The sequence below is a fragment of the Poromitra crassiceps genome (genome assembly GCF_964638095.1).
Source record: "Poromitra crassiceps genome assembly, chromosome: 21".
NCBI lineage: Eukaryota > Metazoa > Chordata > Actinopteri > Beryciformes > Melamphaidae > Poromitra > Poromitra crassiceps.
Window position 1 is genome coordinate 13,827,375 of NC_139638.1, and position 24,594 is coordinate 13,851,968.

The following is a 24,594-nucleotide window of genomic DNA, read 5'->3' on the forward strand; positions in this document are numbered from 1 at the left end:
TGTCCAAATGTTCATGTCATTCTGGTCAATACTCTACTTCTGTTATAACATTTCAGTCTGGAATATGGAATATCTTTCAATAATCGTTATGACTAAAAGGCTAAAAGTAATCTCATGTGTAAGAAATGACTGTTCTACATTGAAGTAAAAATGTAAATAATTAACTTGTTGGTTTTGGATTTTTTTTAGCTTCAAGAGTGCATTTTTGTTCGTGTGACCCTCAACACAGGCTTTGAGAATCCCGTGCCACTTACTGATACGTATGCTTAAATTAACACACTCATATTGCAAAATGAATTTAGGCCCTCACTGTAATACTTCAGAAGTTGAATTTGAAGTTCAGCATTAATACATTTGTCATTTTTTGTCTTATATTTACCTTTGTGTGTTATTGCAATATAAAACTACATAATTGAGAATCGATTCTAGATTCTGGAATCGAGAATCGTTGGAATCGAGAATCGATTCTGGAATCGGATCGTGACCCCAGCCGGATCGGAGCACGCCTACCCATTAATATTTTTGTTTATAGCATTTTTTTATTTATCGCAGGTCATATCGTCATCACAATATTGAACAGTGTTATCGCACATCGCAGCTTTTCCTCATATCGTGCAGCCCTAATATATATATATATATATATATATATATATATATATATATACTGATATGTCCACCTCTTAAAAAACTACTGAATATCTACATGGTGGATCCATGTAGCTTTGTTTTCATGTGTATGAAGTTCTGCCAAGTCAAACATCAGCGATATCAAATGAGTCATTGACTACGTTTACATGCACACAATATTCCACTATTATTCGGAAAATGACAATATTCTGAAGTTGATAAGGGTCATGTAAACAGCATATTCCAGTTGCATTTTTCGAATTTGCCCTTTTTCAGAATTTAGCATTTTCCGATTAAGACATCTGGGTTATTCTAGTATTATTCGGGTTTTCGGAGGATTCTTTGATCATATATACAGCGCATTCGGAATATGCGTCTCAATCAGCAGTCTCAATCAGCTGTCCAGCTGACGTGTGCTAGAAAGCGCTAGAACAGGCGATATAATCATAATAATCCATCATCTCTGGCATGCAAAAAGAAAAGCCGACATTTCTGATCAGGAGGAGATGAGAAACATTGATTTAAAGAGAGAGAGAGAGAGAGTAGCCTATAGTGCCCAGTGCCCACGGAAGTCCACAATGCTTGCGAGCCTGCGAGGTAATAACGTAGGCTACTAGCCTACTTTTTATGAAAGACTTGGATGCGCAGCACCAAACTTTTCAGCAGCAAGCTGCTCCTGAAATGGACCAAGTGATGCTCGTAAGAATAGTGCTGCTCTGTTTATTCTCAACAGAAAAACTCCGCGGCTCCGCCTACCTGCATCTCTCTCTCTCCTCCCCTCCCTCACGTGTCGGGGAGGGCGAGCTACGGCTGCATGTAAACGGGAATATTAGTGGATTATTCATTTAGTCGGAATATTGTTATTTTCCGAATATGGACAAAAAGCGGAATATTGTGTGCATGTAAACGTAGTCAACGTGTCTGTTGGTGTTGTTCTGTTGAGGACATTTTCTCAATAGCCAAAAAAATACAAATAACACCAAGACAACTTACCTTTGTCCAGCCGTGCCTCCAGCCTGTCCAGGATAGCCAGGCTCTTGTCCAGCTGATCTTTGAGGGCCTCCGCCTTGTAGTAGTCTACATCACTGGCCTGCAGCAGATCCTTGAAGTTCCTGCTCAGCTCCTGCAGCTGCTGACGCTGCAGGGCCATCAGCGCACGGCTCTCCTTGATCTGCTGCCTCAGCTGGGACAGCTCCCTGGCCTGGGACTGCACCAGGCAGTCCAGTCTGCGGAGAACATTACATTTACATTACATTACGTCATTTGGCAGACGCTTTTATCCAAAGCGACTTACAATAACACACTTTTTGTCAGCAATAGAGCAATCAACTATGGAGCACAGTCTATGACAACTACAAATCCTGAAGGAACAGTGGTACGAGTTTTTAGTTTAGGGTTTTTTTTTTTTTTTTTTTTTTTTTTAATTAAATAAAGAGAGAGAAAGAAGAGAGAAAGAAGTTAGATCAAGAGGGGCCCAGGTGGAGCCTGAAAAGGTGAGTCTTTAGTCTTTTCCGAAAGATCGGCAGTGATTCAGCAGTCCTGACCGGAGAAGACACAATGTGGACCGGGGGACGGAAGGGCAAAGGTCAAGTTGATTTTCACATTCATTTTGCAACTTGACAGTTTCAAATAGTGATTATGTCATAAGAGAGAGTGTTGACCTAGCAGGTGAGGCAGAGCGGCTGCGCTGGTGGACCTGCTCCAGCTGTTCAGTCATGCTCCCATTCAAAGTCCTCTCTCTTTCCACCTCTGCATTCAGATGGCTGGTGTTATTCTTCATCGCCTGGGTCTCCCTGTCCTGTCTCTCTCTTAGCTCCCCACCTTTGTTGCTCCTCTCTTGGGAGCTGCCCTCCCTCTGTACCCCCTCTTTGTCCCTGACCATGGACGGGTCAGAGACAGAGGTGCTGGTAACTACGTCGCTGCAGAGGGAGTTCCTGCCTTGCTGGATGACGGCTCTGGTCTGGCTTTCGAGCTGGAGCTTCAGCTCTCGGACTTGGGCCTGGAGCTGAAGTGGATCCTCAGACACACCATAGTCTTCATAGGCCTGGAGGTTTTTCAGACTCACCTGGCAAGAGACAGGGGAAGTTAGTAACATGCTATATCAGTGCCCACCGATATTCTGGATTGCACAATTTTCACAGCAAATTCTGGTTGAATGGAATAGAATTGAAAGCATATTGACTTTGTGTTTGTTTGGTTGAACATGAAGCTGGATGCGATGTGTTCACCTTAGGTGAGCTGAGAGAGCTGGGGTAGGACGTGCTGCAAGCTGAGTCCAGGTTCTCCGTAGAGGAGAAGGTGGCGTGCTGCAGGCTGGACACAGACACACTGCCACTGGGCTGCACACCAACCTCGAGATCTGACAACACAAGTGAAGTGGCAGACACAACAAGTCAAATGGGGGGTGTAGGTGATGGGGAGGTGTAGGTGAAGGGGGGTGTAGGTGAGGGGGGGGCGGTGTAGGTGAGGCGGGGTGTAGGTGAGGGGGGGGGGGTGTAGGTGAGAGGGGGGGGGGGTGTAGGTGGGGGGGGGGGGGGTGTAGGTGAGGGGGGGTGTAGGTGAGGGGGGTGTGAGCTGCTGGAGTAACTGTAAGGCAAGAAGGGATACAAGTGAAGGTTATGGAGTGTTGGATTAAAGCCAAACAAGAGTGGAAACATGCAAGAAACAGTCAACAGAGTACTGACTGACAGACTGCTCACATTTGTCAGCAGTGCCAGGAAATATGAAAACCATATTAAAACCAGAAGAGAGACTGTGCGGTTATGAGACCCAAACAGCACTAAGAGAAGAGACAGTGCTCCAGTTGCCTTGGATCATTCCTCATGCAGACACATGGAGAGAATATATCCAGTTAAGATTAGTGTCCACTCATCATCACACATGCAGAGTCTACCTGTGCTACTGGTCTCTTCCCTATCGTTCTCACTCTTGCCACTGGTATCGTAACCCAGGTCCTGCAAATCCACCTGCACGCACTTGTCATCCTGCTCCAGACCACTGGAGGGCACTGGAGGCAATACATTATGTGTCAGGTTAAGAAGAGATACTTGTATGTCCTCCATCTCTCTTCTTCATCATTCATGTTACTGGTCAGTGTGTCATATTTATCCAGATAATATGACAAAGTGGTTTAACATGACACAAAGAGATATTTATAGAGGCAGAATTTGCTTTCATTCCATCAAATGCACAGATCCTGCTTATAATTTCTGCTTTCAATACAAAATGATGAGATGAAAATTGACTGGCTACCATCTGCACAACATGAGCAACTGTTGCCTTACCTTTCTGTGCCGTTTCATGGGAGGGTTTCTTGGAGGAGTTCTGCAGGGCGATAATGGCCTGAGCAGTGGACAGCTTCTCCTCCAGGCTCTTACAGGCTCTCTTCTTCTCCTTCAGTGCCTTCTGGAGTGTCTCCAGCTGGGCCTGAGCAGTCAGGCACTGGCTCTCCTCTCTGTGGGCCCTCTGTCTCTCCTCTCTGTGGGCCCTCTCCTCCTGCAGGGATGTCTGGAGCTCAGAGATCCTCTGGGAGTGATGACCAAAGGCCTCGTGGAGGAGGCAGAGGTTGTGATGGAGCGTGTGGTGAAGTCGTCCCTGGCTTCCAGGCAGAGCGGTGGACTGACTGCTGGGGGCTTTGGTAGCTGGCTGGGTGGGTCGGCTCTGGCCTCCCAGCTCCTCCCTCTCCTGCAGGGCTCTCTGAAGCTCCTCCCTCTCCTGCAGGGCTCTCTGAAGCTCCTCCCTCTCCTGCAGGGCTCTCTGAAGCCGGTCTAAATGCGGCTGCAGGTCAAGACTGACCCGAGCTGATCCGCCAGAGGTGGAGGTGCAGTGTGCTGTCAGACAGGCGATGGCAGACTCTGCTGCACTAAGGCAGTCAGTGAGACACTTGGTCGTCTGCTTCTGACCTAGACTGATATTAGAAGGTCCTGTTTGGTCGTGATGTCCCTGTGACTCACCAGCCTGGCGTGTGCGTTGTGCAGCAACAGCCTCTGCAGCCCTCAGCCTTTCCTGCAGCTCTGCGTTAAGCCTGTTCTGCTCCCCGAGTGCCTCCTGCAAGGAGCCTGCAGGGAGAGGAGGACCACTGGGACGTCCCGAGAACCCTCCTTGGCTCTTTCTGCCCAATGATGCATTCATTTGCTGTATGGCGGCCTCCAACTTCAAACATATCTCACCGATGTCTGCATTGTTCTCTGGGGTATCGGAGGAGGACGTAGAAGCAGTGAAGCAGGAGATCGCTTTCTCAACCACGATCAAAAACTCTACAAGCTGGCGGTTGAGCTCCTCTTTCTCCAGTAGAGCCTTCTGCAGTTCAAAGCATCGGCTCTGGAGGGCAGCATCTGAGCCCACACCGCCAGAACCCGGCGTACACGAACTGGAGAGTGAGCCGAGTCCACCCTGGCTGTCCAGGTTGCAGGCAGTCAGGTAAGCAATGGTGGACTCTGCAGCCTGTAAGGCCTCCACGTACTGGTGATTAAGCAGGTCCCTCTGCTGGAGCTGATCCTCCCAATCAGCAAACTGCTCCCCTAGCTTGTTGATCAGGGCCTCCTTCTCCTGGCACTCCAGGTGCAGCAGCTCCAACTGGGTAAAGAGAGGAGAGTCTGCGTGCGCCTGGTCCAGAGTCCGGCCGGCTTCGGAGCCCTTGTCTGATCCCACTGGACTGCTGCTGCGACGGGCATATCTGAGGGTGGAACACGGGGAAGTGCTGTGCTGGGGTGAGCGTGACCTCGGGGAGTCAGAGTCTGCGGGTAAGTGCTGCTCAGACCCAAACACATGGTCCGAATGTAGGTTCTGAAGTGCATCAGTTTTCAGATGGTCAGAGCCCTGCCCCGTCTGCTGGCCCACAGACTGCCCGCTGCTGCTGCTGCTAGCTTCCGTTCTCAGCCTCACAGGGACCGGAAGTCGAGATCTGATACCAGCCTAAAACAGAAAAAAGATAAGAGATCAAACCCACACTTTCAAATGTACAAAAGAGCAATGTTGTGTTTGTTTCTCCTGCGATCACAAAGCTTACTTACCCTGTGCCTCGTGATGTGTGTCCTGGTGCTCCTGCTGTGTGACTGGGCCATGCTGACAATAAGCTCTGTGCTGACACGGGTCTCCCCGTCCAACACGTCTCCAGTGCTCCTCCCCAACTGCTCCTTCAACAGCCTGATGACCTTATAGTGACCTTTAGCTTCTGCCCTCAGTCGCTCCACAGTCTTCCTGGGTTCAGCCTGTCCGTCGCTGTCGAATGAGGTGTCTGCGCTCTCTTTCTCTTTGCACTCAGTAGACTTCCGTTCCTTCAGGAGACCCCGCAGCTCCCCGTTCTCTGACCGGAGTCTGAGCAGCTCCTCTCTGTAGCCAGAGAAAACTGCTCTGTTCACTGTTCAGGTCATTGACTTTTAGGCTAGAATGAGAATAAGAGTAAGGACAAAAGCAGCACCTGTCTGACTCACTCACCTGAGGTGGGAGACTGTGGTGGCCCCACAATCACTTAGAAGGTTCATGAGTGCCTTCCAGTCTGTGTTCCTATCTCCAACATCTCTCTTTCCATTGTCCAAGGTGTCACTGGCAGCCTGCGCCAGGCCACGCCCACTGCTGGTACTTACATCACCAAACAGCTTTCCAGACACAATCTAAAAGGTAAATGTATTAATTAATTAATTCATTCATTACTTAATTAAAAGAAAAATACAGATAGAGAGATAGATAGGTAGATATAGATAGATAGATAGATAGATAGATAGATAGATAGACAGACAGACAGATAGATAGATAGATAGATAGATAGATAGATAGATAGATAGATAGATAGATAGATATAGATAGATAACAAAAGTTTATGTTTCAGGAATTGACCATTTTATTTTATGAGGATTTCCCTGGACTTGCAAAGATTAAAAATAATAATGTTTGGAGTACCACTCCCATAGATCAGTGCTGACCAATTTGGGGCCCGTGGGCCAAGTTTGGCCCGCGCTCTCTGATTTTTTATCCAGAATGCAACTCGGGCAAGTTATCAGATATCTGCACTGATTGCAAATGATGATTTGCATCCCTGCAAATTGTCATGGCAATTTTTTTTTACAAAAGATGGACAATAAAGCTGATTTTCAAAGTAACTTGAGGATTTTTCAAATTGTGAATTAAGTCAAATTTCTCTCTTGATTACGGTACAAAGGTGGAAAATACAACAGTTTTTAACTGGGTGTTTACTGATTAAATGTTTAAGCTCCCCACAAATGCAGATGTTTTTTTAAATATATATAACCAATTGCAAATTATTACAATTACCAAACAGATCAAAAGTAGATTATTATATTGAAATGTTATTTTAGATTTAGAATGTTAATTTTCTATAAAACACAATACATTTTAATGTAATTCCACAACGTCTATTTTTGGCCCTCGGCCGTCCACCCAGATTGAGTTTTGGCCCTTGATGGGAAAGAATTTGGGCACCCCTGCCATAGATAGATGATCACCCATTTCATCCGTACCTGTCCCAGGCTGATGTCTGTCTGGCTGTCTTTATCCTGAAGGGGGCGCTGTGTCCCGTTACTGTGGGCCAAAGCCTGCTCCCCCTGCCTCTCCTCTAGCTGCTAGAGTAATGGGATGGGAGGCGAGTGTGACACACATGGCTTGGTAAAAGAAAATGTAATGAGGGAACAGAATCCATAAAAGGCACTGCACAGCAACAGCACAATGGCATGGCGTGTCTAATGATGGAACCACACAGCATTTCATGGGACAGAGAGATAAGAAAAGAGGGACTGATTAGGAAAGAAAGGAAGGTATTTTCTGTTACAGACAAAGATAAATGCACTGGTAAGAGAAATAACACGTAGCACCACAGAGGAAAGAGACATTAGTAGGAGACAGAACAAGCTAACCAGAGCAGAGGTGAAGAATTGGGTTCAAAACGTTCAGAGGTTAGAAAGGAGGAAATATAGAAGTATGTCGGAAAATGACAGAAATGATTTTAAGTATTTGCTACATAATTATGGGAATATAAAAATACTAAAGATAAATCAAAGAAAGTCACTGTTTATTCTACAACCGCTTCCATCTAGGGAGGTATTTGATGGCCTCCTAACCTGTTTCCAAGGGCTAGTGCTGGGCAGGCTTCGGTCGTCCTTGTTAGAAGTGTCATGGTTTGAGCCGTCCAACAGCAACAACCTTCTCTGCTGCTCCTCATTCACAGCCTGCAGTCGGCTAACACGGTCCTGCAGCTCCATCACCTAAGGCACAGAAGGTCTAACATTATCCATTCATGTCAGATTCTTCCTAGAAAGATTTTGATGGATCCTGCTGGAGCGATACCTATTATTAAGCAATTTGATATCAGCTATAAGGTATTGACGTATGGTAGAGACAATTCTATTTATAATTTAATTTCCAACAGATTTGCTGGTTCAGAAAATAACTCACCTTTGGTCTGAGGTCCTCATGAGGGAGTTGAGTCAAGCCCTCTTCTTGTCCCTGTCCCACACAGATGCTCATGTAGGAAGTCTGATCTCCTATGAAGCTGAAACTGTCACCTGAAGCACAGAACACAGAGTTAGAGCAACACAAACTGTCACCTGAAGCACAGAACACAGAGTTAGAGCAACACAAACTGTCACCTGAAGCACAGAACACAGAGTTAGAGCAACACAAACTGTCACCTGAAGCACAGAACACAGAGTTAGAGCAACACACCAAAGTAAAACATATGATCATCTTACAAAACGGTTAGCCTTTCAGAGGTCAAACGTATTATTTGATGAACCGTGCAAGATTTTATTAGGGTGTTAAGATCCAGTGTGTGTTATTCTGACTTAAGATCCAGTGTGTGTTATTCTGACTTAAGATCCAGTGTGTGTTATTCTGACTTAAGATCCAGTGTGTGTTATTCTGACTTAAGATCCAGTGTGTGTTATTCTGACTTAAGATCCAGTGTGTGTTATTCTGACTTACGACTGTCGCTGGTTCCTCCCACGCCTCCCCCGCGGTTCTGGATGGCTCCCAGGCGGGCCTGCAGAGAGCTATTCCAGCGCTGGGCATCCTCAAGCTGATGCCTCATGCTCTCCAGCTCTTTGGGATCAACTTGATCTCCACCTGAACAGATACGCAAAAGGTTTTACAGAGACAGACCGACCACACATTCAGAAGCGCATAAGCTACCCCACGCATGGCTGACAAAACGTTGCAGTATGTCTAATCGACCCACACATTTTTAACTGCAAGCAGTATAAATGATAACATTTAAGTTATTACACTGCATGTAAACAGACACGCATGCATAATATATATAATACATGTATTATGATTGAGCAAGGAGAAGTGATTTCAGACTGTACGTTCTTTCCACAACCAGCCTTTATAATTAGCTAATTAGTGCATGATGCTCTGGCCTGCATGAAGCGTGAATAGAACACGTGGTTCGTGATAAAGTGCGGACAGCTTGGCGCTTGGGGAAGCCAGCATGCATGAAAGAAACGGCAGCGCTAAATTGACTCCATCGGGATTACAACCCAGGATCTCTGGTGAGACAATTTAACGTATGCTTTACCAACCAGCCAAAACTCAGATTCAACCTGGTGGAGTGTTTATAGCAGTGTCCTGCAATGACACATGCGCATAGTGTTTTATGAAATATAATAATAATAATAATAATAATAATAATAATAATAATAAGCTACATCCATCCTGTCATCTGAGCAACTGTGAGTGCCTCTTACTTACAGATGACCTATTACACACCTGGCTCACTTTAGGCTGGGGCCAGGGATGTGAATGCACCTCATACAGACACAGGCATGCGTACACACACAGGGGCAGCAGGCTCACAGCTGAAGTGATTTGGCTTAGACGGCTACACTGACTACGTTTACATGCACACAATATTCCACTATTATTCAGAAAATGACAATATTCTGAATTTGATAAGGGTCGTGTAAACAGCATATTCCAGTTGCATTTTCCGAATTTGCCCTTTTTCCGAATTTAGCATTTTCCGATTAAGACATCTGGGTTATTCCAGTATTATTTGGGTTTTCGGAGGATTCTTTGATCATGTATACAGCGCATTCGGAATATGCGTCTCAATCAGGGTTTTTACCGCAGTTTGCGACGCATGTTGCCCGTTTGTGGTCAACTGATGTGTGCTAGAAAGAGCTAGAACAGGCGATATAATCATAATAATCCATCATCTCTGGCATGCAAAAAGAAAAGCCGACATTTCTGATCAGGAGGAGATGAGAAACATTGATTTAAAGAGAGAGAGAGTAGCCTATAGTGCCCAGTGCCCATGGAAATCCACAATGCTTGCGAGCCTGCGAGGTAATAACGTAGGCTACTAGCCTACTTCTTATGAAAGACTTGGATGCGCAACACCAAACTTTTCAGCAGCAAGCTCCTGAAATGGACCAAGTGATGCTCGTAAGAATAGTGCTGCTCTGTTTATTCTCAACAGAAAAACTCTGCCTACCTGCATCTCTCTCCCCCCCCCCCACCCCCCACCCCCCCTCACATGTCGAGGAGGGCGAGCTACGGCTGCATGTAAACGGGAATATTAGTGGATTATTCATTTAGTCGGAGTATTGTCATTTTCCGAATATGGGCAAAAAGCGGAATATTGTGTGCATATAAACGTAGTCACTGACTCTTGCAATCTGCCTCAATGGTGCTACACACTGACAACAGACTATTGGCCTCTACTCGTGCGTGCTTTTGGTTCTGCAGCGGTGATGGATGGTGTTACATTAATACATGATTTATATGAAATCATGATTTCATGGCACCCTCTTAATGCAGGACACTGAGGGAATAAGGTTCATGAAATTGAATTACCCTGATTTGCATTTCTGTATCTACTTTCTTCAGAAGACAGTTATAAGCACCTTCAATGCCTTTCTCTAGTTCTTATATAATGACACTTATGTGATGAAATCTAGTTCATAAGACAGATGGTTGGATGAATATCCGTAGGGGTGTTAGAGAGGTGATGCAATCGACAGACAACCAACTATTTTAACCCATTGATACCTGATGCAGCATTTGCATGTATATCCCTCATTTGTGTGTGTATCCCTTTAAGACCGCGAACCGCGTGACCCGAAAGAATTTCCGCTTTGAAAAAATGGCCACCCGAAAAAATGTCCGCTTTGCATCAGGTATCAATGGGTTAATGGACAGACAGAATGTTCAAAGTGAAAGACAGGCAAACAGCTGTTTCTTCACCTTTTGAAGAGGGACAGATCAAATGAGAAACAGTGAAATGACACAGAGTGACAATGAAAGTGAAGAGCGAAGCTGATATGGACTAATACATGCAGATGAACAGGTGATGATGTAAAGAGTAGTGATGATGATGATGTCACAGGTGATGATGTAAGAGTAGTGATGATGATGATGTCACAGGTGATGATGTAAGAGTAGTGAACAGAAAGAGCAGCTGTGAAAGGACCAGGTGTGCATGCTGAACAAAGCGACTGAACAAAGACGGGATGTGGGCTTGTTAGTGGGAACTGGGAAGTATTATTTGAGCAGCACAGGCATTGGACAATGAGAAGGTCTACAGTTTGTGTACAATTTGTATACAGTGTGTGTGTGTGTGTGTGTGTGTGTGTTCCCTTTTGGTATAGAGTGACTAGTCACGCCCTCTTCTGGGTTCAACATGGGACCAAAGGGATTTCATTTTCAGCTCTATATATCATTGATAGTATATATATAATAAAAAAATAACATAAAATTAAAATGTGCCCTTTCAGACCCTATCCTCCTCTACACCGCAGTGTGTTTTCACTGCACCTTCTCTGAGTTGAGCTGTGTGCAACTCTCTCTCCAAGTCGTCCCTTAACTCCTCGTTGGTCTTGATGCCCTCCTCTAGCTGCTGCCTGAGGAGCTGCACTGCCGTCAGCTCCAGCTGCAGGGCGTGGAGACGCTGGTTACTGCAAAACAAACACACCCAAACAGAAACACACAGTAAGGCTCGTTTACTCTCCTCCTCAGCCTAAATTCCTTATCAATGTCATCAAATAAATTAGCCTGGTCAAAATAATCTTTTCATTTTCAGTCATCCATAGCGGTAACATATCCCCACCTGTCCTGCTCCTTGACGGTCCTGACCAGGCTGGTGTAGAGCTGTTGCTCGGCCCTAAGCGCTCTGTTCAGGGTTTCATGCTCCTGCTGCAAGCCTGTGAGGTTGGGCAAAGCCTGGGAAGAGACGAGAGCGGATTGGCCCAAGATTCATGCTTTAAGTGTCATCAATGTTTCGGCTAGAAAGGTTTTTAATGTACTTCTTGTTGGCTGTCGCCGCCAATGATGGTTCTCTCTCTCTGAGGTAGGCCAGGGAGTGACCTCTCCATCCCTGCCCCAGAGGCCTGATCCTGGGTATGGCCAGTCTGACTGTCCCATCTCTGGCCAAGACGCTGGTGGAGGTCCTGCCCAGAGACATACAAAACACAAGCCCTAAGTACTAAGACTGCCCAGTACTAAGACTGCCCAGAGACATACAAAACACAAGCCCCAAGTACTAAGACTGCTAAATCAGAGGCCACCAAGTTCAAGTGTGGTGAGAAGTAATTGAAGCTCCTTAAAAGCCGATGTGTGACTCCATGTCTGACATGTGAAAGGGGAACTCCTTACGTTGATGATCTCATCCTTGGTCTCCAGAGTGGTGGTCAGGGAGTGGATGTTAGCAGCCTGGCCTTCATTGCGTCCCTGTAGCTCAGTGAACAGTGACTGCAGCTCTGCCAGGGAAATCTGGATATCGAGGGAATAAGTCACGGGGGAGAACACAAAAACAAAATGTCAGCAACAGTTCTGGAGACTAGAAACAGAGTGTGCGCTTTCTGGTGTCCCTCGTCACGCCCGCTGAACTGCCAGTGCTCATTTCTACCGTGTCTCGTTGGTTTGCCCTTAAGATCTCAGATGCAGCAGCCTCACTGTTCAGTCATTATGCTTATGTTGAATTCTATGAGTAGGGCAACATTTGCTGACCTTCAGTTCATTCTCCCTCTTCAGTGCTTTGTTCAGTGCCTCGGTTGTCTGTTTCAGCTCCTTCTTCAGAATGATGACTGTTTTCTTTGTGAGTGGAACGTTCTCCAAGTTCTCCTCATTGTTCCTCCTGGACAGCTCTGCTTCAGGGTGCACAAAGCAGGATCACATGTAGGAGCGACAGGTACTCTCACTTACTAGAAATATGTCCACTTAAAAAAGGCTCTTAGACTGAAGATGCCTCACCTTCCCTTTCATCCAGCCTCTCCTGCATGATCTGGATGGTATGTCTGAGCTCCAGCACATGTTCTGGCTCCACCTTCTGCTTCATCTCAGCAAGGAACTGGTCTCTCTCCTGAGCACGCTCCAGAAGCTTCTGCAAAATGACAATGAAACACACAAGTTAGCACATACAACATATTCAACTGACACCAAATCCTCTCAAGGCATCCGTCAGCCGAATTGCAAATGTCAAAACACGTTTTAGATAAGCCTCCAAGTAATTCCAAGTCCCAATGGGGCAAAGAGTATTTGTTAATTTTGGTACACTTGCTTTCAGTCAAGCGTGTTTTCCAGCTGAGTGACTGCATTGTATCCCAGAGGAACCTACGTTGATGACGCTCTCCTTCTCTGCCAGCAGGGCTCGGAGCTCATAACCCTCCTGGGCTGTCGTGGAGGTGTGTTTCTCCATGGCAGCAAGCTGCTGCTGTCGGTCACACAGCTGCTTCCTCAGGTCCTGGATCTCCTGGGTGTTCTCCGACAGCCGGCGGTTGTGGCGCTCAGCAGACTCCTATAGGGAGACAAAGGAACAGGGGAAAGTAATGAGAGGCTGACTGAGTGCATTTAGTTGGAGAGAAAAGGGTGAAAGTGAAGTGGAGTGAAGCCAGTTCTGTAAATATCTTTTCTACATCTGTACATTGTATATATTTAATTAGGAGCAAAAGCTTCTGCACACCTAAATGACAGGTGCGTCGGAGGAGGGAAAACCTGACTGAATCCAAAGAAAATAACTCCCGCACACGTTTCGGTCCTAAGACCTTCAGATTCTGAAGAAGGTCTTAGGACCGAAACGTTATTCTTTGGTGTTAAATAAACTTTTTGGATTTGGAGACAGTGTGCAGGAGTTATTTTCTTTTGATTCAGTCATATATTTAATTCTGTAAATAGTTTTTTACAATGCAAATCTGGCCACTTCCTGCATGGCCATCTGTAGAACTGGATTAAAAAAGGTAATGCAGCACACTGCTTCCAATGCTTGCACATAAAGCAGTGTGCAACACTCCTGTAACGTGTGTGTGTGTGTGTGTGTGTGTGTGTGTGTGTGTGTGTGTGTGTGTGTGTGTGTCTGTGTGTGTGAGCAGCAAAAGTGATTTGATAATTCAGTGTTGACCTTAAGAAGTTGATCCTTGCTGTTAATGGTGGCCAACAGCCCTTCCACAGCACTCTCATTGTCAGCGACCAGCCTCTCCCTGGCCTTGACGGCCTCAGCCAGCATAGCCTCTGTCACCTTTAACCTCTGACCCATCTGCTCAGCCAGGTCACGGGCTTGGCTTTGTGACTGGCTCAGCATCGCTCCAGTCATTTCCTATAAACACAGGGTGGTGGAGTAACAGTTATGAAGAAATATCTAACTATAAAGTCTTTATCAGGGTAGAGACCTACTAGATCAGAATGATGAAAAGCATAGTGTCCATAGCTGAAGATATAGTAGATAGGGCTGGGCGATATGGTTGAAATCAACATCACAATAATCATAAGGATATTTCTCATTATATATATCACGATATATTTCATGTATGCAAAATCACATTAAAAATAATCAAATGAATGTCCATCTCTTTGAACCGAATGGTGATATCAAACAAATCTGAAAGCTTCAAATAATATTCTTACCATGCCTCATTTTGTAAAAAACAAATGTAAATTAAATATGCTTGTCATCATCAATTCAGACAGCATAAATGTGTGTCATGAACGATATCAAAATATCTTCATATCATCACGATATAATTCCACTGAAAGACAGTAAACAATAACATTGAATTATCGCCCAGCCCTAGTAGAGGATGTGGGTGGCTGAATAAACTTCTCATCTAACCTCCATATCCTTGGTCTTGCCCTGCAGGGAGAGCTGTAGCTGGAATACACTTCTCATCTAACCTCCATATCCTTGGTCTTGCCCTGCAGGGAGAGCTGATCTAACCTCCATATCCTTGGTCTTGCCCTGCAGGGAGAGCTGTAGCATCTAACCTCCATATCCTTGGTCTTGCCCTGCAGGGAGAGCTGTAGCTGGCTGAGAATAGAGTCCTTCTCCCTCAGGGATCTGTTCAGGTTATCCTCCACATCCTGCTTGGCTCTCTGCAGATTCTTCAACGTGTTGGCAAGGTGCTGTAGCTCCACATCCTTCTCCTTGATCAGACTGTCAAAACTCTGGAATGAGAGAGAGAGAGAATCAGAGAAGGAAATAGAGTAATTTGCAGATAGATGCATCTGAAAGAAATTCATCCTCCCAAGAACAAGTCTGTTGCTGGACAAGACACATTACTTGGCTCGGTGTCTATGCTTTACCCAGAATCAGTTTTTAATCTGATCTAAACAAATATACTGTATTTCTACTGATCAAGCATGGTGATAGCCCCTCACATTAATGGTTTCCTCGTTGTGAGAGAGCAGGTTCTTCAGTCTCTCCAGGTCTCTCTCCTTCTCCCTCAGAGATAGCTGCAGCTGGTGGATCTCATTGTCCTTCTCCTCAATGGCGGCAAACCTCTCGTCCAACGCTTGCTGTGGGAGAACAGAAAGAACGTCAGCATCAGGAGACTCTCAGAGTAGACCTTATGAGAGAAGATGACAAAGCAGCTAGGAGGAAAGCCCACCTCCAGAGCCTTCTCTTTGTCTTTCAGGCGTTCCCGGAGCTTGGAAAGCATGTTCTCGCTGCCTGTGCTTCTGCTAGGCTCAAAGTCTCTGGCCATGTTCATGTACTCCTGAGGAACATGGAGCAAAAGGATATATCAAAAGAAACATACATATAGTTACTAGGGATGTTCATCAATTATCGAAAAACGATAATTGATCGTTAAGGATTGGAATCGATCCTGTGGCATTTGGATCGATTTTTTAATTATAAAAAAAAAAAAAAAAAAAAAAAAAAAAATTGGACTAGGTTTGGGTGGAATTCGTTCCTCCTCGCCCCACTCCATTGCACAGCCGACTAACGTGAGGTGGAGCTTCATATAGTCTCTAGTTTTCTGGCTGGGCACGGGCCTTTGTGCCAACAAAACTGTTTTAAACATGGGAAATTCACACCGGCATGCGCCGGGGACAGCAGTGTTGGAGAGGAGACACATTGAAATAAAGAGTTCATTGAGGAGAACACGTTGTCTTTCGTATTTTCTGCCATAGGCATTCATTTTGTAAAAAAAAAGAAAATTGAAAAAAATTGAAAAAAATTGAAAATATTGGAAATTTTCTAAGTATTAACACGTTCACTGCCATTGGCGAGTCAACTCGTCAAGCAGAAACCAACGGTTGACTGCCAATGGCGAGTCAACTCGTCAAAAAAAAAAAAAAAAAATGACGAGTGGGACGTTGATCTAACCCTTTTACATCTCCTATAAAAATATGAGAGCCACCGAACGTGTACAACCCATTCCACCGACCCACTAAGTGGCGACAGTGCTCTCCAGACTATTGGAAGCCGAGCCAAAACTGCAGGGAAAAGCGTGAGGAAGCCATTCTCATACTGTAGGCGAAAACGCTTTCGCGCTGGAGCACAACGGTGGCGCACAACGGTGGGGGGTTCCAAAAATAGACTGGGTGGAACACACTTTGAAACACGCAGCATAAAGCCCAGAATCGCAAAAGCTTCATCAAAGCTCTCAACCGAAACCCCAAGAAACGAGCGAGCCCATCCAGACTCGCCCGACGAGGGGCAGCCAGGCAGCACAGACAACAGAAACTCGCTTGTCACACACCCGCCCGCTGCAGCCACGGAGGGAGGAGAACACAAACGGAGGGAGGAGTTTGAAGGAGAGGGGGGTTTCCTGCTGTTATGGAGGAAATTACTGTTCAAAACTATTGTTTAGATGTCTGACGTCTTACTGATGCCAAAAATAAATGGTTAAAGTGACTGTTCTATCGAATTTCACAAAAAGGCATTTTTCTCACCTTTCATTTTCAGACGCTGAAACCATGCTGTATTCAACTGCTAATGCCTACATAACTACTAACTCTACAAACTAACTCTTTTAGACAGAGAAAGCACACATTCTATTAGTTCTTTTGAGATATTTTGTGTTCACAAAATCCTAACAGAAAAGAATCCTCGGCTCTTGAAAGATGAGCCAGAATCCTCAAAAAAAAACCTTGGCAGAAGCTACCTACAGTATTGAAAAAACGGCTGGCAGTGAATGTGTTAATATGATCGATAATCGATAATTGATCGTTAATTTTCACCAATTATCGATTTTGGAAAATTTTCAAAATGAACATCCCTAATAGTTACATTACATTACATTACATTACATTGTCTCTAGTGCCCAGAGATAGTTGAGTGGTTAAGGCCAAGGCTACACACACCCCTGCTGGTCAAGGATCACATCCCACCAGAACTTTAGTCTGTTATTATAACTCTGATTAGAATCTATCTGTATGTATCTGTTTCAGCATTCATTTAGTGGTTTACTGAAGTATAGTAGGTTATAACTCTGATTAGAATCTATCTGTATGCCACATTTTCATGTGTAGCTGTGTCACCTGCAGCTGCTGCTCCTTATCGGCCAAGCTGGAGGTGAGACGCTGGATGGTGACCTCTTGAGTTAGCAGTTTTCTTTTGGTTTGTTCCAGCTGCTCCAAAGCGCTCTCCCTGTCCCCAATCTGCCCGCTCTGCTTCTGCAGCTGATTGTGCAGATCCTGGAGGGGGGAAATGGCAAAACTGTTACACAGAAGTTAACATGTAATGGGAATATATATCGCTACTAGCGCTACTAGCACATATGATAGCTTCCAGCTGCCTTACATTCAAGGCTTTGTCTCCTTTCTTCTTTTGCTGTTGCAGATCCTCCAGTTCAAACTCCTGTTGGTCCTTTGCCTGCTGCAAGTCAGCCAGTTCCTGCTCCGTCCTGGCTAGGGAACGCTGCAGCCTCTGGGCGTCCAGCACTTTCGTATGGTGCTCCCCATGGAGTTGGTCCAGCTCCGCTTGCTTTTCCATTAACAGAGTCTGGTGCTCCTCCACCCCCTGAGGGAGATGTCAAGATATACACAGTATACAGATGTCAATATACTGGTATGCATAAAATGACTTTTTTCTTCAATGACTGTTCAAAGGGATTCTGCAATCAAAATAATGTATTGACACATACGTAAAGAGTTAGGATTAGCATCTAGCATAGCGTCACACTGGCATAGTGAATGTGCAGGTGACTTGCCTGGTTTTTCTGCTTTTTGGCTTTGTTTGCGGCCTCTTTAGCTTTGGCCAGAGCCTCGTCCCTGTCCTTAATCTCATGATGCAGCTCTGAAATCTGCACATCAAGAAGGAGAGACAGGTTAGTGTGAGAGTATTACAGACAGTATTATTAGTGTGAGAGTATTACAGACAATATTATTAGTGTGAGAGTATTACAGACAATATTATTAGTGTGAGAGTATTACAGACAATATTATTAGTGTGAGAGTATTACAGACAGTATTATTAGTGTGAGAGTATTACAGACAGCATTATTAGTGTGAGAGTATTACAGACAGCATTATTAGTGTGAGAGTATTACAGACAGCATTATTAGTGTGAGAGTATTACAGACAGCATTATTAGTGTGAGAGTATTACAGACAGTATTATTAGTGTGAGAGTATTACAGACAGTATTATTAGTGTGAGAGTATTACAGACAGTATTATTAGTGTGAGAGTATTACAGACAGTATTATTAGTGTGAGAGTATTACAGACAGCATTATTAGTGTGAGAGTATTACAGACAGCATTATTAGTGTGAGAGTATTACAGACAGCATTATTAGTGTGAGAGTATTACAGACAGTATTATTAGTGTGAGAGTATTACAGACAGTATTATTAGTGTGAGAGTATTACAGACAGTATTATTAGTGTGAGAGTATTACAGACAGCATTATTAGTGTGAGAGTATTACAGACAGTATTATTAGTGTGAGAGTATTACAGACAGCATTATTAGTGTGAGAGTATTACAGACAGTATTATTAGTGTGAGAGTATTACAGACAGCATTATTAGTGTGAGAGTATTACAGACAGCATTATTAGTGTGAGAGTATTACAGACAGTATTATTAGTGTGAGAGTATTACAGACAGCATTATTAGTGTGAGAGTATTACAGACAGCATTATTAGTGTGAGAGTATTACAGACAGTATTATTAGTGTGAGAGTATTACAGACAGTATTATTAGTGTGAGAGTATTACAGACAGTATTATTAGTGTGAGAGTATTACAGACAGTATTATTAGTGTGAGAGTATTACAGACAGTATTATTAGTGTGAGAGTATTACAGACAGTATTATTAGTGTGAGATTATTACAGACATCACACAGAAGAATATTGAAGGCACAGTAGGCTCAGGCCTCATCACAGAAAACAATATTTGCTGCAGTGATCAATCAAACTGCAACAGGTTATTATCTAAATTATTCTAATGTCAACAATGAGTGAAATGAGTTGTGTTGTTGTTTTAACCTCACCTCTTTTTCTTTTTGTCCGACGACTTGAGTGAGCCCCTGGATGGCGCTGTCTCGTTTCACCGCATTCTTCTTCTCAGTGCTGATCTCGTTCTCGCTCTCCTCCAACCTCCCAGACAGGCTCTGTTTTTTAGTGAGCTCATAGTTAGCAACTCTTCAATCAAACATACCTTAAATACTGTAATATATAAATAAAATACATATTTATATATATATATAAAATAGAATTCTGTACAATAAAAACAGCATTTTGTTCTGGTTGTCTCCATGTACCTTGTTCTGCTTCTGCGCATCCTCCAGTGCTTTTGTCAGGTTTTCATTGGTGCTTCTTGCCTGGGTGAGCTCATCATTCAGCAGCTTATTGTAGGACTGCAATCGGCTAAACTCGCTCTGCTTCTGAGCACAACCACACACAATACATGAACACACACAACACATACACACACAATACATAAACACACACAACACATACACACACAATACATAAACACACACAACACATAAACACACACAATACATAAACACACACAACACATACAAAACAAACAAACAAACAAAAAACATTAGCAATATCAGCAAGTATGTTTAGTGACAGCTTTCATTTATCATTGCTCATTAGGAGCCCTACAGAGGTTTGCTCCTTCAGGAGGTGACTGGACAGGACTACCTCCAATCTGACACGAGTATATTCATCATCGAATTCATGCAAGATCATGCAGGGATCTCCACTTTGCCTCAGTGTGTCTGAGCTGAGCCTCAGTGTGTCTGAGCTGAGCCTCAGTGTGTCTGTCAGTGTGTCTGTCAGTGTGTCTGTCAGTGTGTCTGAGCCTCTGTGTGTCTGAGCTGAGCCTCAGTGTGTCTGAGCTGAGCCTCAGTGTGTCTGAGCTGAGCCTCAGTGTGTCTGAGCTGAGCCTTGGGGTTGAGATGGCCCACAAGAGACCTCTTCAGGAATCAGGATAGCGATGCGGCTCTCTGGAGGAGCTTAGAGATGCAGCACAGGAGCTGGATCAGATCAGAGATGACAGAAGGCTGACCTGAGGATCTGCGGAGCAGGACTCTAGCCTGAACCTGTCCTGCTGGTTCATGTGTGCCACTCTGTCTCTCTCGCAGCAAACACCTTGTGCTCTCTGAGCTTTGGTTTGGGTGGAAGGTCTTGAGCGGTGTCAGAGCCAGAGGGAGCTTTGAACCCAGGGCGAGACAATGTGCTCATACAGTAGACCAGGTCAAGGTACGTGCTCTGGGAGTGGTGGCATGACCAGAGGCCCTGAGGCCCAAGCGCCCTGAGAGCACCCTTTACCTCCAATTAGATCCAGACTCACACACCTTCTCATACGTTTCTGCCCATGACCACCACCACCTCTCCCTCTGGTGCTGTCCTTCTGAGGGCAGCTGACCCAGAACCTCCTCGTCAGGACTGCCCAATCCAGAAGACCTACAGTAGCAGCAGTCCTGGAACTGGTCCTCGCCCCATCACCCTTATTCCTGGTTGTGTTGTTTTTGCTGTAGATGAGGACGAGGCACTGGATCAGGTGATTTTTCTCTGCCTGGAGCTTCTGGACCTGAGTATTGTGTTCGTCCTGCAGCTGGGTGAGGGCAACATCACAGTGCACCACTTTCTCCAACTGGAACACACGTTTCCCACAGAGGAACTCTCCACACCCACACGAGTTACCTCCCAGCCCAACACATGGGACACAGGATGACTTGGAATTTCCTCTTTGCTGATTGGCTGAAGATCCAACGGCACTGGCTTCCCACCAGACGAACCCCACACATACGACACAGGTCCCTTATGGCACCTTAGATCACATACTTCAAAGACTCCAAAAAGCTGTCCAGTCCAGGGCCCCATGGTCATCAGCCTGCCAAACATGGGGTAGTCATCTATCATCTTCTCTCACTGCGTCAGTGAGGGAGCGCAGAGGAGACCGAGCTCTTCCTGGTTAAGGGCAGCACACTGTAAAACCTAAGCTTTTAATAATCCCTGCCTCCTGCCTCCATTCTACTCTCCTCCACGCATTCAATCAGATCAAATCCGATCAAATCCCCCTGGGATAGTATACACTATGTAGTATAGGATAGGATAGGCTATAGGGATCCATGTTATGGTCGATGCCCCATGATCTGCAGACCCTCCGTCCTAGAAGATCTCTCCTGGATGCCAGGTACAGTACTAGGATCAGACCCATACAGGTGCCTCTTCAGTGGAATCCTGGTTGGTCATGTCAGTCCTGTGGAGTAGAGTCTATCATGTCTGGCAGACAAACATCTGAAAATCAGCTTTCAGATGAGAGGATGAGAGCAGGTATTTTCTGGGCATCATTGCGTCCAGGAGAGGCCACTGGAAAGTCTTATCTGGAGTCTCTTGGTCTTGGAAACACATTCCCTTTCTTTCACTCTTAAACATATGACATACACACACACAGCACATACAGTACTCATCTCATACTTCTGTACTTCTATACTACTCAGCTGACAGTCACAAGTTCAAAACATAGAGAAAGCTGGCCATGAATAACCCTCAGAGGAACTTGGTAATCCAGTCTCAACACTGTGACCCGAGCTCTGTTTCCAGGTGGTGTTGAGGAAACACGGACACTGCCCAGTGCCCAGCGAACAGCTTTCATCTACTGCATAAATCAACAAGACACACGTTTCCCTAATCACCCTGCAAACTGCCTTGATGACCTTTAAAACTCAAAGTCTCACGTTCTCTCTGTGAAATGGCCACCTGGCAGAAGATTTGAACAGCTGTAGTGACACAATGCTGGTGGGTTAGCCTATACGAATTCCCATTTAACCCATTGATACCTGATGCAGCATTTGCGTGTATATCCCTCATTTCTGTGTGTATCCCTTTAAGACTGCAGTTTGTGGTTTAAAGGGATACACACATAAATGCTGCATCAGGTATCAATGGGTTAAAGCCCACATTATTTCACCAGCATCCATAAAACAACACCACACACTAAACACAAGTTAAATTGTTACTCTTGACCGTCACTAACGGGTCCATTTGTGTGATCATGAGAGCCAGATAATTTGACAAGGCAAAGTTACTATAAAGAACATGGAAACACAGCTGAGAGAACCAAGTTTAGGAAGTTCTTATTTTTGATGGAATCTGGCCAATAGAGAAATCACTCTGGATTGATGTTGCTATAAATCTACAATGTGAAACAAGTGATGGTCAAGAATAGAGCCCGACCGATATATCGGTCCACCGATATTGGCCGATAACCGATATATCGGTATCGGCCGATATGTTGGCCGATACGCAGATATTTTTTTATTTTGTATTTTTTAAGTCATAGACAACATGTTGTGTATATTTGATCTTTTTTCTTAATTCAAGTTATATTTTATATTTGTTATATTTGTGTTTTTGTATTTCTAGTTATTTATAATTATTAAATCCCCAGTTCAGTTTACTGTTTCATTGCATTGATGTCATTTTGGACAATAAAGTTTATTGATAAGCTGTAAAATATCCTGCCTACATTACATATCTCAAGTCATGTCAAGTCACATCTTTGTCAAGTGTTTGATATTTGAGGGATCATTGCAAAAACATTGTGTAATATAATGTGTATATTTAATATAAGAATATCGGCCGATATATCGATCGGAATCTTTTCTCTCCCTAATATCGGCCTCGGCCTCAAAAATCCTGTATTGGTCGGGCTCTAATCAAGAACACCAGCAGGCCATACAACTAGCTGCAGTAGCATTATTACATGGATGTACAACACAGTTGTTTCCCTTGTTACTTTATAGCAGAGGTTAGCAGATGAGTAACTGAGACAATTCTCCCTCTGAACCTCCTTAGTTTCCCCACACAGCAACAATGATGTAACAAACTGTACACACACTTCAAAGACCCAAGCCCACCAGAACCAAGGCAGAGCAGAGCACGCACTGAGGTTACTTTGAAGCAAGGTAGAGAAATGAAACAGTACCAGGAGGTATTCACCTTATTCCTGGACCTACGTTTCCCATGATTCTCAGCGGTTGCCGGTTGTCGACTTCCTGTTTACATTTTTTTCACTAGCAAGGACGTGCGCGCCGCTGTCAAAGAGTGGGAACGTTTGGCTTATTTGATCCGAAATGGCTAAAAATAGTAACGTTGTGTGGCTGCATAGAGGCGATATTTTACAAAAACGAGGTGAATGTCAATTCGCTCGTACTGTACGGGCTTATTTTAGCCGAAATTGCTAAAAATAGTATGTGGTTGCATAGCGGCCGCTTTTGTTTTGAAGGCTAAACGTCCAAACCGGAACTCTTATTATTTGGTCATTGAACGTAGCTTTAGCGGTCTCTCTCTTTCAAGATTCAAGATATTGTCACTCTGTTGTACAATTATGCATGTGTGAAATTATTGCGCTGGGGGGCTCCATTACAAGACATAGGTAGGTACAAAGTCACAACAATTATTATGATTATTTTCAGTCTCTTTCGCTGTGAAGGGTCCTGGGTGGAAACAGGCAACCGGCAGCTGGAAACAGGGAGGGAGGGTGTCATGGAAGCGCCCACAGTCTCACCAGGAAACTCGTGAATACAGAGAAAAAAAGCAGGTCATAAAACATGTATTTCCTGAGGGTCAACAGATGGACACAGGACCTGCTTTGTGTCTGTGAGCGTTTGTGCTTGAATGACCCGACACATGAATGCAGTGTGCAGCTGAATGAGTTGGCTAATGGTTTGAGGCAAAGATATAACAGGATCATAGAAGGGAATGACATGACATAAAAAGAATCTCTTAGTGTGGGCAAGACAAAAATTGAACAAAACAGGATCTCAAAAACACGGATGAGTGGAATGAGTGACCTATTTATTAATTTAGTGACCTATTAATGACTTTATCCAGATTGGTTTTATGAGTCTGGACGCTCCAAGTCTGATTTGTGTCACTTATCCCAAAACCACATATGGAGGTAGTTTCCAATCTGCTTCAAATGTGCTTTTGACTGATGTGACTTGAGTGCGGACGCGCAGATCCACCAAATCTGATTTGAAAGTCACTCGTCAGTCATCTTATGACACAACACAGAGATTAAGGAAGGAAACATTCAGACAAGACTGAGGATGGAAACTAGCCTCGTGCCAAATCCGGCACTTTTTACACTTTTACCATGTTTCAGGTGTTACCATGTTTCATCTGTTTCGTGTTCAATGTGTTCATTCATTGTGCATTGTCCCGTCCAAATAAACAAAATAAAGTCAAGTAAAGACCAACCTGAGGGTCAGTTTGTGCCTTGTCCTTCTCTCTGCCCAGCTCATCCCTCAGTGCCTACAGGGAAAACAAAG

At 44.5% G+C, this 24,594-nt stretch overlaps 1 protein-coding gene across 6 annotated transcripts in view; it reads right to left on the reverse strand.

The window, feature by feature from the left end:
• The window catches only part of cdk5rap2 (CDK5 regulatory subunit associated protein 2), a 55,159-nt gene that overhangs the window by 13,363 nt on the left and 17,202 nt on the right, over positions 1-24,594 (reverse strand). For 2 of the 6 annotated variants that reach the window (XM_083657569.1, XM_083657567.1), the window contains exons 1-24: positions 17,600-17,796; positions 17,338-17,493; positions 15,459-15,566; positions 15,229-15,366; positions 14,836-15,015; positions 13,976-14,170; positions 13,196-13,375; positions 12,832-12,961; positions 12,589-12,728; positions 12,235-12,351; positions 11,886-12,029; positions 11,690-11,802; positions 11,398-11,537; positions 8,563-8,703; positions 8,035-8,144; positions 7,701-7,844; positions 7,104-7,205; positions 6,064-6,239; positions 5,640-5,958; positions 3,912-5,541; positions 3,521-3,634; positions 2,856-2,986; positions 2,289-2,692; positions 1,621-1,853 (exon numbers count right to left, since the gene is read on the reverse strand). In XM_083657569.1, the coding sequence (XP_083513695.1) occupies positions 1,621-1,853; positions 2,289-2,692; positions 2,856-2,986; positions 3,521-3,634; positions 3,912-5,541; positions 5,640-5,958; positions 6,064-6,239; positions 7,104-7,205; positions 7,701-7,844; positions 8,035-8,144; positions 8,563-8,703; positions 11,398-11,537; positions 11,690-11,802; positions 11,886-12,029; positions 12,235-12,351; positions 12,589-12,728; positions 12,832-12,961; positions 13,196-13,375; positions 13,976-14,170; positions 14,836-15,015; positions 15,229-15,366; positions 15,459-15,566; positions 17,338-17,493; positions 17,600-17,791 (5,437 nt within the window). In that variant the 5' untranslated portion in view covers positions 17,792-17,796. Of the gene's footprint in view, positions 1-1,620; positions 1,854-2,288; positions 2,693-2,855; positions 2,987-3,520; positions 3,635-3,911; positions 5,542-5,639; positions 5,959-6,063; positions 6,240-7,103; positions 7,206-7,700; positions 7,845-8,034; positions 8,145-8,562; positions 8,704-11,397; positions 11,538-11,689; positions 11,803-11,885; positions 12,030-12,234; positions 12,352-12,588; positions 12,729-12,831; positions 12,962-13,195; positions 13,376-13,975; positions 14,171-14,835; positions 15,016-15,228; positions 15,367-15,458; positions 15,567-17,337; positions 17,494-17,599; positions 17,819-18,008; positions 18,102-19,290; positions 19,411-19,560; positions 19,681-24,523; positions 24,578-24,594 lie in introns of those variants that run through there. The other 4 variants (XM_083657570.1, XM_083657566.1, XM_083657565.1 and 1 more) reach the window with 4 other exon arrangements.